The sequence below is a fragment of the Nicotiana tomentosiformis genome, chromosome 2, assembly GCF_000390325.3.
Source record: "Nicotiana tomentosiformis chromosome 2, ASM39032v3, whole genome shotgun sequence".
NCBI classification, from domain to species: domain Eukaryota; kingdom Viridiplantae; phylum Streptophyta; class Magnoliopsida; order Solanales; family Solanaceae; genus Nicotiana; species Nicotiana tomentosiformis.
The window spans coordinates 10,912,600-10,929,764 of NC_090813.1; the positions used below are offsets into that span (position 1 = coordinate 10,912,600).

The window sequence follows — 17,165 nt, forward strand, 5'->3', positions numbered from 1 at the left end:
TGAAATTCGCAAAAAAATAAATATATATGTACAGAAGCAAAACAAGATAGATAAGGAGATTATTTTGCTCTATTTCAAAAAAACTGCTAAGCGTTGAAGTTCATCCACGAAAGTGGAGCAATCCATGAAGACAAGTCTAGAGATAATATTTTCGTGAATGCACATAATCAAGCCAAAATTTGTGATTTTGTTTTGGGTTTCTTTTCTTAATTTATTATAACTTGGAACATGCTTTGTTTTCACTTTATTCTTTATTAATTTAATTTAACATGCTTTTGCATAGATGAGTATACTGCTATTGGGAGTATCTTGGTAGAATCATGTACCGAGCTCTCCATTTGTCTGATAGCTCTCTACCCATCATGAACACAAAATTATGTATCAGTTGAACTACTTGGTGTGTTATATGTTATTTGTCTGATAATGTATCTTAAAAGGCGGGGCATGAGGCGGGATATTATATTTATTATGGAGTGAGAGGTAAGTCCCGAAATATGGGGCGTAATGAGATACAAATCATTTATAACGTTATAACTTTATAATAATTAAAAAAACATATATTTGTAAAAAAACTGTAAGTAAGAGATAATCAAACACATTAAATAGCGCATAAACCATAAAACGAGAACTTACTTGTTCGCGTAGCGGCAACGGAATGAACAACCGCTGAACTTACCGGTCAATGGTGGTTTGTCACGTTGTGACGGAGCAACCTCCTATACCACAACCTAAACCCTAGGTTGGATTGAGAGAGAGAGAAAAAGCGTAAATAAAATACTGCTGAAATTCTTTTATTATACACTGTAAGTGTACTTGTATAGAAAATATTATTAGGGTTAACTAATAACCTTAATGAGCCTTAAATCACCCCTTACAGGCAGACCCAAATTTCTTACATCTCCTGCTCGCCCATAATGGGAGTGCTCATCTAATATGAAAAATATGTTCTCATCTCATTTCTTCAATTATTCATACAGGGAAGTAGACCGTGTGACCAGTATATTGTGAGAACTAAGTGCTATACATCTGTTAGTAGTATATAGCCTCCGGTCAAGTGCAAACCTTCAAGTAATCATAAAGTATGCAGTACCCTAGATCATATGAATCACGTTTTGATATAATCTTAAATTCTCATATATCATTATTTTTGTATTCACAATCATAACCCATAAATTATAACTGATGCACCAGTTAACATAAATCAATGAGATTCTATCAATAATTTTCCTTTTCTCACGGTACCCTTAATGTAACGACCTAACCAGTCGTTTTGACTTTTAGAATCCCGTTCCCCTAAATAAAACTTTCCGTATATGCTTTAAATAATTTATGACTTGTGGGATGGTTAGTTCGGAATTTTGGAAGTGTTTGGGTTGAAATCGGAATAATTGTTTTCTTAAGTTGGCTCTAAAAGGCCAAGTTTGACTTTGGTCAACTTTTTGAACAAACAGACTCAGATCAATATTTTGACAGTTTTAGTAGGTCTGTATCGTGATTTGGGACTTGGACGTATGCCCGGAATCAAATTCCGAAGTCCCTAGCCCGAGATATGGAATTTTGATTAAAAATAAAATTTAACTTCAAATAGTGACCGGATATCGAATTATGTGAAAATAACCCCGGAATAGAATTTTGATAATTTCAACAGCTCCGTGTGGTGATTTTGAACTTAGGAGCGTGATCGGAATTTTATTTGGAAGTCCGTAGTGAAATTAGGCTTGAAATGGCTAAAACAAGAATTTAAGTTTGGAAGTTTGACCGGGGAGTTGACTTTTTGATATCGGAGTCGGAATACAGTTCCAAAATTTTTTATAGCTCCATTATGTCATTTATGACTTGTGTGCAAAATTTGAGGACAATCGGAGTTGATTTAATAGGTTTCGACATCGAATATAGAAGTTGAAAATTCTTAGTTTCCTTAAGTTTCAATTGGGGTATGATTCGTGGTTTTAGCATTGTTTGATGTGATTTAGAGGTTCGACTAAGTTCTTATGATGTTTTAGGACTTGTTGAAATATTTGGTTGAGGTCCCGAGGGCCTCGGGTGAGTTTCGGATGGTTAACGGATCACAAATTGGACTTAAACAGCTGCTGCAATTTGTTTTCTCTTCTGCTGGAAATTCTGGGCTATGATCGAGCCCAAGATCGAGGCCCAAAAATCGAGCTCCCAAGATCGAGCTCCCGAGATCGAGCTCCCGAGATTGAGCTCCCGAGATCGAGCTCCCGAGATCGAGCTCCCCGAGATCGAGCTCCCAAGATCGAACTGGGCAGATCTGTAAGTTATAAAAACAGAGGCATTCGACCCATTTGCCATTTTTGACAGACTTGAGCTTGAGCAGAAGCGACGTTTGGCAGATGTTTCAAGGAAATACATTTGAGTTAAGTGATTCCAATTCGGATTTGGTCTATATACACAAATATATCATTGTTTTCACCATTTAATTAGTGTTTTGAGATTGAAATTTGAAAATTTTTAGAAATCTCATAGAAACGAATTTTTGAGATTTCGGTATCGATTCGGAGTCGGATTTGAGTGAAACTGGTATGGTTGGACTCGTAATTGAATGGGTTATCGGATTTCATAACTTTCGCCGGATTCCGAGATGTGGGTCCCACGGATGAATTTTTATTAATTTCGGAATTTTTATTTAAAATATAGTATTTTCTTATAGAATAAATTCCTAAAATTTTTAGTAATTTATCAAATTATTTTGGCTAGATTAGAGCCAGGAAGAGTTGGATTATCGTGGAAAAGATCTTATAGTGGATTAAATTGGAGCAAGACGAGGTAAGTCTCTTATCTAATCTTGTGAGGGGGAAATTACCTCCTAGGTGATTAAAAATTAAATAATTATTGCTAATTGTGGGGGGCTACGTACGCACGAGGTGATGAGAGTCCGTGCGTAGCTACTATTAAATGCTAAAGTTCGGGTAATTTAGGACTCAAAGCATGCCTTACTTGTGTAGATTGTATTCTTTGATTTATTTATATTAATTGATATCTATATGAATATATTGTGAATCGTTAGATAAAGATACTAAAGGATGGAAATCTCATATGCTTAATTTTTGTTTAAATCAATTAATTGTTAAAAAGCAATTGTTCTCCTCCCAAATTTATCTTATAATAAACATATTGTCCTTCCGGAGACACATAAAAAAATGTCCTCCTTTTTTGTGGAGCGGGCCGAACGCCTCGGCAGGATAGATGCATCTATGGATCGCGCCGCACGTCCCTCGGCAGTGTACACGACACTCTGGATCGGGTCATACGTACTCGGCAGAAATCGTTCTTAATAATAATAATAATTACACAATACTTGGACAGTTCATTACAGCTTGTAAAGTTATTTGATAAATTGGAAATTTATTGAAATTAAATTGTAGCTTGTAAAGCTATTTGATAAACTGGAATTTTTATTGAAATTGAAGGATTTACTTAATAGATTAGAAATTATTTGAATTGAAGAAATTTAATTACTTCTACTGGTTCAATAAATTATTATTAATTATGTGAATTATCGTTGATATAAATATTTCTATTTTCATGATTATTTAATATTATTGACCCATAGTGAGTGTCATAGTCGGCCATCTCGTCTATACCTCTTCGAGATTAGGCTTGATACTTACTGGGTACACGTTATTTTCGTACTCATACTGCACTTGCTGCATATTTTATTGTGCAGGTACATATATGTATAGCGGCCTTGTAGGCGCAGAGGTGTTATAAAAATTGCGGGGACATAAGTAAGCTGCAGTATATATTACGATCCGCAACTAACAGAATCTCCTTCAGAGTTATTATATTTTCCTGTCTAATTTGTATTCTGGACAGATGCTGTATTTTATTTTAATTTTCCTAGTAAATACTCATGCACTTGTGACACCGGGTTTTGGAAATAGTTGTGAATTGTTTAGAAATTTAGCTGCAAAAATATTTATCATTTACTCTATGAGTTTTTATCTCTACAATTTTATTAAAGAAATTTTTATTTTAAAAATACTAAAATGGGTAATTAAGTTAATTGATTATGGTTAGCTTGCCTGACAGTGGTGTCCGACGCCATCACGACCTTTTGAATTTTGGATCGTGACACTTAATATTAGCTTGAGTGCTTTTCTAGATATACTCCACTAGACCGAATATGTGTGCATATGTTTGGGTAAGCTGGTTATTCATTTTTTTCTTTATTATTAACTTTTTTATTAACTTGATTTAGCATATTTTTACAGAGATAAGTAAACTGCTATTCGGAGCGCCTTGGTAGCCTCATGTACCGAGCTCCCCAGTTGTCTGATAGCCCTCTACACATCATGAACACAAAATCATGTATTATTTTAACTGGTTGGTGTGTTATATGTTTATTTATCTAAAACAATATTTTAAAAGGCGAGGTATGAGGATATTCTATTTACTATAGAACGAGATTAAGCCCCAAGATTTGAGGCATAAATCTTTAATTTTATTAATAAAAAATAGCATAATAACATAAAAATATAGAAAGTATATTAAAAGTTCAAGAAAATTTTAAAAATAAAATAAATTAACTCATAGAAAATAAAATATTTAGTATATTTTTACAAGTATAAACAATGCAATAGTGTTAAATTTACAATGAGATACAAATCAACTATAATGTCTTAACTTTAAAATAATTAAAAAGTTATATATATATTTTTTAAAAACTGTAAGTAAGCGATAATCTAAACATATTCGATAGCGCATAAACCATAAAACGAGAGTTTACTTGTTCGCGTAGCGGAAGCAGAAGAAACCACGAGTGGAGTTACTGCTCGGTGGTGGTTGTCATGTTGCGACGGAGCAACCTCCTATCACACCTAAACCATAGGTTGGATTGAGAGAGAGAAAGGGCGTAAATAAAATACTTGTGAGATTATTTTATTATGCACTATAAGTGTACTTATGTAGGAAATATTATGACTGCGTAATAACCTTATAGCGTTAAAGTACCCCTTATGGATGGACCCAGATTTCCTGCATCTCCCACTCGCACGTAATGGAAGTGCTTATCTAATCTGAGAAATATGTTCTCATATCATTTCTTCAAACATTCATATAGGGAAGTAGATCGTGTGATCAATATAATATGAGAGCTAAGTGATATACAACTATTAGGAGTATATAGCCTCTCGTCAAGTGCAAATTTTCAAGTAGATCATAAAGTATGCAGTATTCTGGATTTGTATGAATCATATTTTGATATAATCTCAAAAATTCATATATCGTTATTTCTTGTATTCACAATCATAACCCATAAGTTATAATTGATGTACCAGTGAACACAAATTAATTAGATTCCATTAGTGATCTTCCTCTTCTCATGATACCCTTAATATTAGCTTGACTGCTTTTTTAGATATACTCCACTAGACCGAATCTGTGTTCATAGTTTTTTTGGAAATACACTAAGATAGCTAAAGTCGAATTAAGTTTCAAGTATCTGATCAGAGCCCCCTAGGGTATAAAATGTTGAGTCACCATAAAGGCTCTAGGTCTCACACAGTAATTAGTTGAGAATAGACTTATGTTAATCCAATTGGTCGACATTAGCATGCGTGGTATGAACCACGTGCTATAACATTTTCTCCTTTTTCTCGAGGAGCGTATATCTTTATCTCATAAAATTTTTTGTACAGATGATATGTAGACACTATAGATGTCTAAATTTGATTTTCTTGATCTACAATATAATTTTAAACTCCTGCCCGACTCACAAAGTAGACTAGGTGGATGTTATTCACCCTAATAACCTTATGTCATTATTTATGCAGCATTCTGATTTTAACCGAATAACTCTCAAATTATCCTTATTATAATTTTGCTTAAGATCATGCCTTATCTCCTCACACTACTAAGATAAGGAGGCGGTTGCATGTGTGAGAAGGTTAACCTCTTGCCTATCCGACATACTTATCAAAAATAAATAAATAAAAAAATACACATAATATTCAACAATAATAATATGTATGTATTTAAATCAACTTTATTGATAATCAAATAACATTAATTTTGTGGACATGGAAAAAAATTAAAAAAATAAAGCATCTTAAAGTCTACGCAAGCCTTGAGACCTGGTGCGTCTCACAAATACATCTCTAGATAAATGCTCAGTCGATGAACAACTAACATATTTTTTGTAGACACATACTTCACGTTCACTACCTTGCGTCTAACCATGTCTCTCGCATCAGGCGAGATATAACAACATAACATATCATTATCTCATACAATAAGATATCTTCAATTACAAATATATAAACTTGATAAAAAGTATTCATCTTTGTCGGTTTAGAAGATATCTAATTTTGAATTCAACTATTGAGTCAAAGGTAATAACTTTGTTTCCACTTAAATAAATATTGCATCTATTTTCACATCATTTGTTATTATACATAATTCTTATTCTATTAATTTTTACTGTTAGGCACAAGATATACATGCAGACACGTACATTAAAATTAGTATATCTAAAGTGTGTGTATATAAAATAATGTACAATAGAAATAAACTTAAGTTTCAAAGTATTCAATAATGCCTAATGGTGTCACCGAGGTGTAAGCGGGAGACCAGAGAAGTGATTCATATGTTTAATATTTTGCACCCCTTTTTCAACAAATGCTCGGTTGAATTTAAACCTTAGAAATAGCTCATGGTCATAGATTTTGGCTTCACTATTACAAAAAAAAATTGAAAATATTGTTTGAAATATGATCATGTTTTGGAAAAAAAATTCAAAAATTTTCAATTTATTAAAAACTGGTTTCGGACATTTTTCGGGTGAAAATTGTTCTTCCACTCACAAAATTTTAGCTTTTCTTCGAATACAATACATATTCAAACACAATTTCGTTTACCCAGAGAAGATCTGTTAAACATCCCTAAGTCCCGTTTAAAATATGATTGCTTCACTTAATGTCAATTATTAGTTTTGGTTAAAGATTAAAATTAGAAGTCAATTTTCATTGTCTAACGAACAGGAAATACAAAGAAAATGACTATGTCAAAGCGAAAAATAAAGATCAGAAAAAGAAATGAGAGAAATAATTTAAATTCTGTCCTGTTTGGCTAAAACTCCACAAACCATGTTACCGAGCATTCACAATATTTCTTGATGCTCATTGGCTCACGAATCACACTTAGAAAAAATAAACCATATTCTTAATTTAGAAAATATTTTGGATGCTTCAAATGCCAAATTAAAAGATTTTACCGTATACGGTCGAAATCGAACTCGCATGCGACATGGCGGGTCAGGCTCAAAACTTGGCAATAAAGGGCCGAAGATCGACTCCAAGTTCTACCGGGCTAGAACTCGGGATCAGAACGCCTACCTTCGAGAACATTGGGTCCGTGATCCCAGAGTCGACCATAACCCCGAACGAGGTCACAATGTTTGGCTAAAACTCCACAAACCATGTTACCGAGCATTCACAATATGTCTTGATGCTCATTGGCTCACGAATCACACTTTGAAAAAATAAACCATATTCTTAATTTAGAAAATATTTTGGATACTTCAAATGCCAAATTAAAAGTTTTTCGTGTATACGGTCGAAATCGAGCTCGCCTACGACATGGCGGGTCAGGCTCGAAACTTGGCAATAAAGGGCTGAAGATCGACTCCAAGTCCCACCGGGCTAGAACCCGGGGTCAGAACACCTACCTTCGAGAATATTGGGTCCGTGATCTCGGAGTCGACCATAAACCCGAACGAGCTCGAAGAAACATTGTTAGCATGACCTACAGAAGACCGAAATATCTGTGACCGGTCGGATATTATGGCGAAAATCTCGGCACGTATCGATAAGGAACCGACAGTCAGCAAATCAAGAGATTTTTTACCTTTTATAGAATTATACCTAAGGTAAGACTCCTCTATTATATAAAGAGGGTCTGATAATTCATTTAACAGATGGTAACACACACATTCCAAAGCAATACATTATTATTCTCTTTAAACTCTTATTCTTATGTGTCTTGATACTCGAGGGTGACTAACCTTCCAAGGCTGAAATTATTCAATTCGTGTGGTTTGCATTTACTTTATCACTATTTATTTCAATTGCAATCTAATTTATCATTTTGTATCAAGTTAATCCACGTATCCTTAAAATCACTTACAAATATTAATTTTCTAAGCTACAAATATTTTAGACTAAGTTTTTTGGTTTAAAGTGACAAATAAAATGACCAGAGAAAGTTTATTTTCCCAGTTGTATAGGTTAAAATATGTGAACTCTATTCCCCAATTAAGAATTTTAACAAAACAACTTCCCCTTACCTTCCCAACTCTTCTTCTGTCTTGACACAAAAGAAAACTCCTTTTCCTCTGTATGTTCCGTCGTTCATAGTGCCAAAGCAAAAAATCTTCGAACTCAAAACTGAATCAGTAAAATTTGTAGCATTTCACAACAAAGGAACCGGAACTTGAAAAATGAGCAGCATAGGAACAGGATATGACTTATCGGTGACGACATTCTCCCCGGACGGCAGAGTATTTCAGATCGAATACGCCGGCAAAGCCGTCGATAACAGTGGTACTGTTGTCGGAATCAAATGCAAGGACGGAATCGTTTTGGTATTTTGTTTTATTTGGTTGATTTTAGGGGTTTTAGGGTTTTGTGTTTTAGTGTTTTTATTGATTGATTGATATATTGGGGAATTTTGAAATTGTAGGGAGTTGAGAAGCTGATTGCGTCTAAAATGATGTTGCCGGGATCTAATCGTCGGATTCACTCCGTTCATCGCCATTCTGGCATGGTAATCGTTTATGCTCATACTACTGATGTATTGTTACTGATTTTTCTTGCATTGATTTGTTATTTGATCCTCCCAAGGATATTATATGACAATACAACTAATAGTACAATAAATACTACTATCCCTTTGTCCCTAGCGGGTCGAAGACCTGGAGTGCTAATAATTGGAATCAGCAAAGGTGACAGTAGGTGAATTCTTCCCATCGTCTAAGCATTGGTGGATAGAGTTACCAGGTAGACAGGGGTGGAGCTAACTTGAAAGAAGCGGAGCTAAATTGAACCCCCTTCATTGAATCTAAATAGGGCAAAAACTAGTTTTTTAGGTTGTATATAATAGCTGTTGAGTTACCGTGGCATATGAAAAATTTCTAGTATAGTGGCAAAGGGGGTTAAAAAATGCTTAGGTTATAGGTTCAAATCCCAGGCATAACATTTTTGAATCCCCTTGTATAGATTCCTGGCTCCACTATTGCTTGTAGATAATAATTACTGGCGGATTAACCGAGGTGTGAGTAGGCTGAATTGGACACCACCTTAATTTGAAAGAATTAAACTATTACTCCTCATTCCTAACTAAGTTGAACTAGGTCGGCTGTATGAATTTTCTACATCCATTCTGCTCTAATTTGGGTCCTGTCATTCCAATACCTTATAATTTGTCTTTGGGGCTAGCTAAAGCTAGATATTCTCTAGTTCTCCTACTTATTTTTGTTTGATGATGGTGCTGATTTAATTTTGTCAAATACTTGGCTGAGAAGATGAAAGCTTTCTTTGTCTATGTTCTTTAGAGTCGAACTAATATTGAGAAAAAGTTTAGGCTTTGTTATCTTTCTTTTCTGGTGTTTGTTCGTGAAAAATTAATTAAGATGGTTTCCAGTGATGACAATGGAGTTCTGCTGCAGTTATTAATTTGTTAGAGGTACAAATTTACAGAAGCATCATCAAATGCCCCATTAAAGCTGAAAAGGACCTATGTCACTGTTAAAGTTTTGAACCAATGCTCTGTTGGATGATTCTTGGGTGATGATTTATTCTATTTTGCCTATTTTTCTTTATGTATAGGCTGTTGCAGGACTGGCTGCAGATGGGAGGCAAATTGTTGCCCGTGCGAAGTCTGAAGCAACCAACTATGAAAGGTTTGCTTCTTGCCACCTTATCTGAAAACATATGTGTGTCAGTGTGTGTGTGTACTTACATCTTGATGTGTGAGTTCTGTTTCTACATCTGTTTCTCCTGTAGTTTAGCATTCGTGGGGGTTCACATTTGGCATTTCATAGATCTATGAAAACTGCAAACCAATTTGTGGTTTCCCAGTGGCTTTAAGTTTTGTTTTACCCTTTGTAGTTTTCTACTAATGTTTTGAAAATGTAAATTGATTAGGACCTATCGTTTATGGAATCACTTGCGGCCAGAAGAATTAACTCGCTCTATTACGGGGTATATTTGTTATGGTAGAGATGCATGGAATAATTTAAATTGTATGGTGACTAGTGTTAGGTAAAGTGTGATACTCCATGAGTGTGACATATGGACGAAAAACTTAATGATGTATCTATGCATATTGCCACGGCTTTGAAGTGCAAAGTTCACTTCTTGAGTGAGCTTTATGCAGGTGCTAATTTATTTTTTCATGGTTGTAATAACATAAATGGACGATCTGGCCCTTATGCATAGCTATCTAGTATCTATAGTCAACCTAGATATCAGATCAATGGAAAATATTGCAGATCTACAATCCCACTATGAAGCTACTCAAGACTAAAGAAATATTAATTGGTTTGCGTTTCTTCAGAAGCACCTTCTTAATAACAAAGTGAGATACAGTGGTATTTAAGTCATTTTTCTGGCTCTTCTGCTGCCACGATTGCGTCAAAGAGGCATTGCCGGATACCTCTCTGCTTCTGTTGATATTTCCAGCAAGGGTTTATATTCACTTTCTCGGATCCTATTGCTAATATTATCCTTTCTAGAGAGATGCCAATGTTGTCATGTGGGATATTTATAATCATAGCTTTTGATTCGACAGGGGGCTTTTGCATTTGTTTCTTTGATTATTATTACCAAATGTAGTTTGTATGTTTCCTACATTAGTAGATGGAAAATCAAAAAGATTTTAGAGCCTCATCTTAGAGTTCTAGATGGTGATGAAAGTTTTTTTTCCCTGACTCGAAATTATGAAAATTGGTGTTTCGCTGTCATCATATATCACCACCCTAATTTTTGACTCTTCTATTGACTGGGTTTGTAATTTGTAGTACATATGGTGAACCAATTTCGGTGAAAGAGCTTGCAGAACGTGTTGCTAGTTATGTTCATTTATGCACACTTTATTGGTGGCTCAGGTATGTTGGAATATATGTTGCCATTTTGATACTCCCAACTTCTTCCTTTTATTTGCTTTCTGTACCTGAAAGTTTGGAGTACTACTTGTTTTAGGCCTTTCGGATGTGGGGTGATCCTTGGAGGCTATGATAGAGATGGACCTCAACTATACATGGTTGAGCCGTCTGGTGTCTCCTATGTGAGTTAAATCATTGTTTAACTACTATATGTTTGCGCCACATGGCGTGCTATTATATTTTCTTGAATAGCTTCCTTGCCTTGGATCGACCCTTATCGACTGAGTTTATTTAAGATGTTGATGTCTTGTGTTGTTTGTTGTAGAGGTACTTTGGTGCTGCTATTGGGAAGGGCAGACAAGCTGCTAAGACGTAAGTATATAGATCTCTTCTGTACAACCTAAATTTCAGATTTGAAACAATCAGGCATGGCTTTCTGATGGTGGTGGATATTTGAATATGCATTTAGTTTCAACTATCAAAAAAAGATTGCAAGAAATGTTCCGAGTTGAAATTTCGTTTAGCCTTTTTTAAAAGTGCCATGGATGTCATCTTTGGGGTTGTGCAGTTAGTCTTTCTAGATTTTAAGCTCTGTCCATTATCATCCACAAGAAAATGACAAAGTTCATTATTATATGCTCCCTCTTCCCTTAGGGAATGACAAAATTATCTTTAAGAAAAGGTTAAACTGATTAATATCTGCCTTAGTTTTTGACATTTATTAATTTTTAGAAATAAAACTTGCAGATCCAGAAACTGCATGGAAAGTTACTACTAACAGTAATGATTGGGCTAAAATCACAACTAAAAAGCTGTTGTCAAAGAAGTTTTTCTTTGACTTCACTATGATACAGTATCAAATATCAAAGTCAATTTCCTGATACATTAATTGTGCTTTCGATGTTCACGTGGTGCTGTTTACCCAGAATTTTATGGTTATAAACCCTTTCTCTTGTCTAAAAGCAATGCTTAAAAGGTTCAGATCTTTTCTTGCCATAGACCATAGTTTGCCAGAGGTGTTGTAATTGAAAATGGGGATATCTTATTTGGACTCCATGAGGTTTTGGCAACAATGGGAATGACCTCTAGAGTTTCTACCATCATAGAAACACCCATTATCAATGAGATTAACTTGCTTATCTTAGCAAGTCACTTAAACACCCTTAGCCAAAATCTTTTAATCATTAAACTGGTCCGGTATGTTACTGAATGACCACGTAATATCTTCGATTTCTTTCATCTATTTTCTATTTCAGTCTTATTACGAAAGACAGGTTTATTTGCCTATCCGCCCAGGGGAGAGAGATCTATAACCCCATTTGTGTGACACTTTATTTTGGTGTTTCAGAAATGCTTTATTTTGGTGTTTCAGAAATGTTTCTATTAAAATAATATTCTATTTAACTTTGAACTTTCTGAAATTCAAGTTAAAATTTATTTATGTTTCTCTATTGAACTATTTTTCTTACTGTTTATTTAGGTTTTATGAAGGTCTGATAACAGCTTGGTGATGTTAGAAGTAAACCAGCTAAAGAGTTTACTGGTTTAGTTAGTATACTTGACGGAGACTAAGCTATTTTATGAATATGAGATTAAAAAAAGACAGTGATCAAGTTGGGTTTTATTCAATCAAGCTTTGCCTTGTTTTGGATTTTTTTGTTATATCTGGCACCAAATTTTCTTTTATGCACACTAATGTGACTTTGAAATAAAATCTTGGCAGAGAAATTGAAAAGTTGAAGCTCTCTGAAATGACGTGTCGGCAAGGGGTAATTGAGGTAGCCAAAATGTAAGTAACTAATTTGATTCATGCTAATATTTTATTGCTGAAATTTTTGTTGATATCTGACCTGATGCAAATGCAAGATCTATTTTTGTGTAGTCAATAGATGTTCTGTGTGTAGTTTGTAGATGTTCTGTGTTGACATTGAGAACTGCCTGCAAATCAATTTGTATAACATGTTCCAGTTCTCTCAACCTTTGGTTAGTTCAATATTTTTCTGGCAGCCAATCAGATTCTTATAGCTTTACAATGATATTGTTTAGTTGTAAGTGAAAAGTCAATATGTGAAACTGGTTTTAACTATGCGTAAAGGGATGTTAGTATCATCGCTTGCATTTGGAAACACCAAGTTTAGCTCTTTATGAAGTGGTAAGTCTATGCTTTTATCTATTGGTTGCAAGAATGAAGGCATCGGTTTATAGTTTTATCCAGAAATTTAAGGGTTTCAAATTCATTTAGTTGGTGCGACATGCTTTTATTGTTCAGCTTTCTGACAATATGTTCTATCTGGAACCAGAATATACGGAGTACATGATGAGGCAAAGGACAAGGCGTTTGAACTGGAAATGAGTTGGGTGTGTGATGAGTCTAATCGACAGCATCAGAAGGTGATTCACAATCCTTCTCGAGTACACTTTAGTAGGAACTGGTATCTTTGTGTTAAATGCTAGTATCGACTCGACATTTTCATTGTTTTTGCCTGAACCTGTCACAGAAGCAAAAACGAGATATCAAAGCAAATGACTTTTTTTTAGCTTAGTTATTACTTTTGTAATTTTCGGTTGTACTTTTATTTCGTCTGTGCTCAATGTATTTCATAGTGGTGAATGAATGTTATTGATGTTAACTGAAATAAAAATCTGGTTAGTAACTCGTGCTGCTATTTGATGTTGCCATAGGTTCCTGCCGATTTGTTAGAGGAAGCCAAGGCTGCGGCTAAAGCTGCACTTGAAGAGATGGATGCAGATTAGTGGCACAAAGACACTTTGTTCCTTGTTTATTCATGCACCTATCTTTTATCAGCTGAGTCAAATAGTCTTGCTCTGCCATGTTTGAAATTTGGCACCTGTATGATGATTACTTTTAGTGATGAAAGTGATTGTTATTCCCTTGAACTGTAATCGTTACACATAATTTTCTAAGATCAAGAGGATAGGTTGCATTCTCATATTGGGAATTCTCGTTTTTAGCAGTTTTTAACTTATAGTAATAGGTTTCTTTGTTGTCCCACATTTGCAACTTCTAATTTTTTTGTCTTCTCAAGTTGAATTGCAATTTCTTTCATTCTCCGGTGGTTAGCATCCATCTTTGTAAAGTGGTTTCTAAATAATAACGGAGAATGACTATATATAAATATATAGATATAGATTATATATGCAGCAATACATGTTTTTCATGCTCGTACAAATCAAGCCAAAATACATGTCAATATATACTTTCAGCTTGATTAGATTTTCGATTGTATTTGTTTTTTTGGTTTTTCTTGATCACCAACCTATTAAGTGTTGTCGTTGCTTATTTTCACTGTTATTGATATGGGTCTTTCGAGTTTGATTGGTCAGAAGAAAATAATTAATGGAGTTGTTTTGTCATGGTTGGACATAATGATATAACATGGGAATTAACCATTGATAGAAGAGAGAACATGGCATTTTCCTAACAATTTAAACTAAAATTAAGTTGGTTCTATTTATATGGAATATAAAAAATAAAGATGAAATTGTATATATCACCTTGATCAGCCCTGCACCACATGAACATTCCAATCATCTAAAAACCAAACAGTAAAACTACTTTAAAGTAGTGCATTATAATTTACATCTAAGTTGACTGTATGGTAAGCTTCTAGCTGTTGTAGTCACTTTATTCATCGAATCATGAAATGAAAAGATTTTACTTGTCTCCTAAACTAAATTCTACAAAACAAAGCAAAAAATAAACAAATCCAGATTTGCCAGCATAAATTTGACAACCTGGGCAACAATGCATCCGTTGCTTTTCAGCTAAAATATTTTACGAAGAGTTTTATTATAAGCAAGAAATAGTAATGCCAGTGAACAAAAGAATAATGATTCATTGGCTATTTCAACTAAACCACGGAGTTTCATAAAGTGATAGAAAGATATATTCCATTTACAGATATAGAATGGTTTCTTGAGCAGTGTCCTACAACTACAAGGCCATATCCGTAAGCAAACAAACAATCACACAGTTGAGTGCAATCTCACTAATTCCTATCCTTACAATAATCACATTTGTAAAAACAAAATACATGTATGTAACAACTCAATGCTGATAACTCCAACGGTCTTCGTTCCAACGAACTGCACAAACAACTGAACAAGCAATAGAGGCTCCAGGCATCTAATATGGTACTCTTTCATCCAAGAATTCTTTTGAGCATTTCGGAGCCCGTGAAAAAATGAAACTAGGATCAGCTTAATAATTAAACAGAAAATATAATCAGCAAGATGTAGGTTGATTTACTCCTCAAGTTGGAAACTGGCAATACAAAGTTTCTAGCTCCACCGTTGAGGACCCAAAGTAATTCATAGAAGAAACCTCCTGAAAGGCTGACCCACAGCCACAAAATAATGGTTACCGAAATTCAGGGAGGCTCAGCGCTGAAGAAAAAAAATTCTAACTTGATGTATCAATATCTTCTTCACGAATATGTCTCTCTAACCTTCTAAGCCAGATATCATAGTCCACAGGATAGGGCGTTCCACAAAGGCTGTCAACGTAATCTGCTGCAAATGCTTTCAATACTGCAGAAATATCTCCAAGCTTCTGGTGGAGTAGCCTTCTTGACCAAGAAGTTTCCCTCCATTGCAATGCCCCTTCAACTTAATTCAAGAAATATCGGCGCCAGACGAAAAGTAAAGCATGTAAACCAGACTCTCAGCATCAGAAGCCGAACACAATTTCCCTTGTTGAAGGGCATACATAGAGGATAAATGGAGATTCATTGCAGGATGATCCCTCTCTTGTAAAATAAAATAACAAGGACAATACCTAACAGCCTCATCTTTACCAAATTGGCCAACTCTCACCATTTCGGCAACTGTTCTGCCCACTGAACTAGTCACTAGGATATGAGTCTCTTGCACTGGCCAGGGGATGCACTCAAATGAGGCAGATATTTGCTAGATAACCCCATTTGTTTCATAAAACTTAATATCTTAGTTTGCCTCTGAACTTGATACCATAGCTTCATATCTACCCATGCTGGTTCCAGCTGAGAAGGATGCGAACCTACATACAGAAACAAAGCCTTCTTCCAGTTTATGGACTTTTCAGATACCAACGTGACGGATTCTTCGCGCACTTCTACAATTTCAGGTGAAGCACTATGTTGCTCAAAGCGAAATAAACCATTTCCATTCGACCTGCTATCACCCAATTGCTTTTCAATTGCTATTGTTATTAACACCGCTCCAGCATAAACAAAATGAACTCTGTATCCAAATTCAAATTTACTACTCAACTTTTGATTATAGTATTACCCTCAAGTTGGAGTTTCATTTGGGGTCAAAGGCAAACATAATACTGTTTCCTAACAACACAGTAAAATTAGACCAAAAATTTGAAAGAAAAGCAAAAAACTGAACAATTTTGAATAATATATGAACAAATTTGTCCCTTCTCCTAAAGAGATTACTCCAACTTTGGGATAAGAGGGTGTTGGATAAATCGTCAAAACCAACTGTGAAGTGAAGTTGTCGATTTTGTATATTTGCTATTTATTGGTTTGGATTAAAAGGGAATGGCTCGTGATGAGGAAGAAAGGAAAATAAGCTAGCGTTTGGATATAGATTTGGTTGAAACTTGAAAAAGAGTTTTTGAAGTTGTGTTAAAAAATTATTTTTGAAAGTTCACACTACGCAGATGCTAGCGTGAACAACAACTAGAGGTTGTGGTGGTTTTAGGGCTTTGGTGATTGTTGTGTAGGCCCTATCTACGTTCACATTGTTGTTCTACTAGTTTCTTGTTTTTTGGTGTCTGGGTGTTTGTAATCCTAGTGAATGTTGTTGTACTGTGAGTGTTACTTGTCTTTGGAGTTTAGGGTATGTTCTTATTCCGTTATGCTGCTTCTATCTATCAATGTCAAAGTTCTATCTTAAAGTTTTTAAAAGTTCTTGTTTTGTGGTTTAGGTTTATTTAACTTTGTTCAGTTAAGTCTTAAAGTCCTTAAAGTTGAATTAATTGTAGTTATAGTGAGTCGCACATATATCTAACAGAAAGAATTTAACCGCATGC

The 17,165-nt window shown here is 34.8% G+C and overlaps 1 protein-coding gene and 1 pseudogene across 1 annotated transcript; one reads left to right on the forward strand and one right to left on the reverse strand.

Moving 5' to 3' along the window:
* Window positions 1-8,255: 8,255 nt before the first annotated feature.
* Window positions 8,256-14,073, forward strand: LOC104085414 (proteasome subunit alpha type-3). Its single transcript, XM_033653214.2, has 9 exons — window positions 8,256-8,602; window positions 8,701-8,784; window positions 9,846-9,919; window positions 11,039-11,125; window positions 11,220-11,304; window positions 11,448-11,494; window positions 12,846-12,911; window positions 13,423-13,513; window positions 13,805-14,073. Exons 1-9 carry the CDS (start codon window positions 8,459-8,461, stop codon window positions 13,874-13,876), a joined length of 750 nt encoding a protein of 249 aa, XP_033509105.1. The 5' UTR covers window positions 8,256-8,458; the 3' UTR covers window positions 13,877-14,073.
* An 886-nt stretch (window positions 14,074-14,959) lies between these two features.
* On the reverse strand, window positions 14,960-17,163 carry LOC117274001 (uncharacterized; annotated as a pseudogene).
* Window positions 17,164-17,165: the final 2 nt, after the last annotated feature.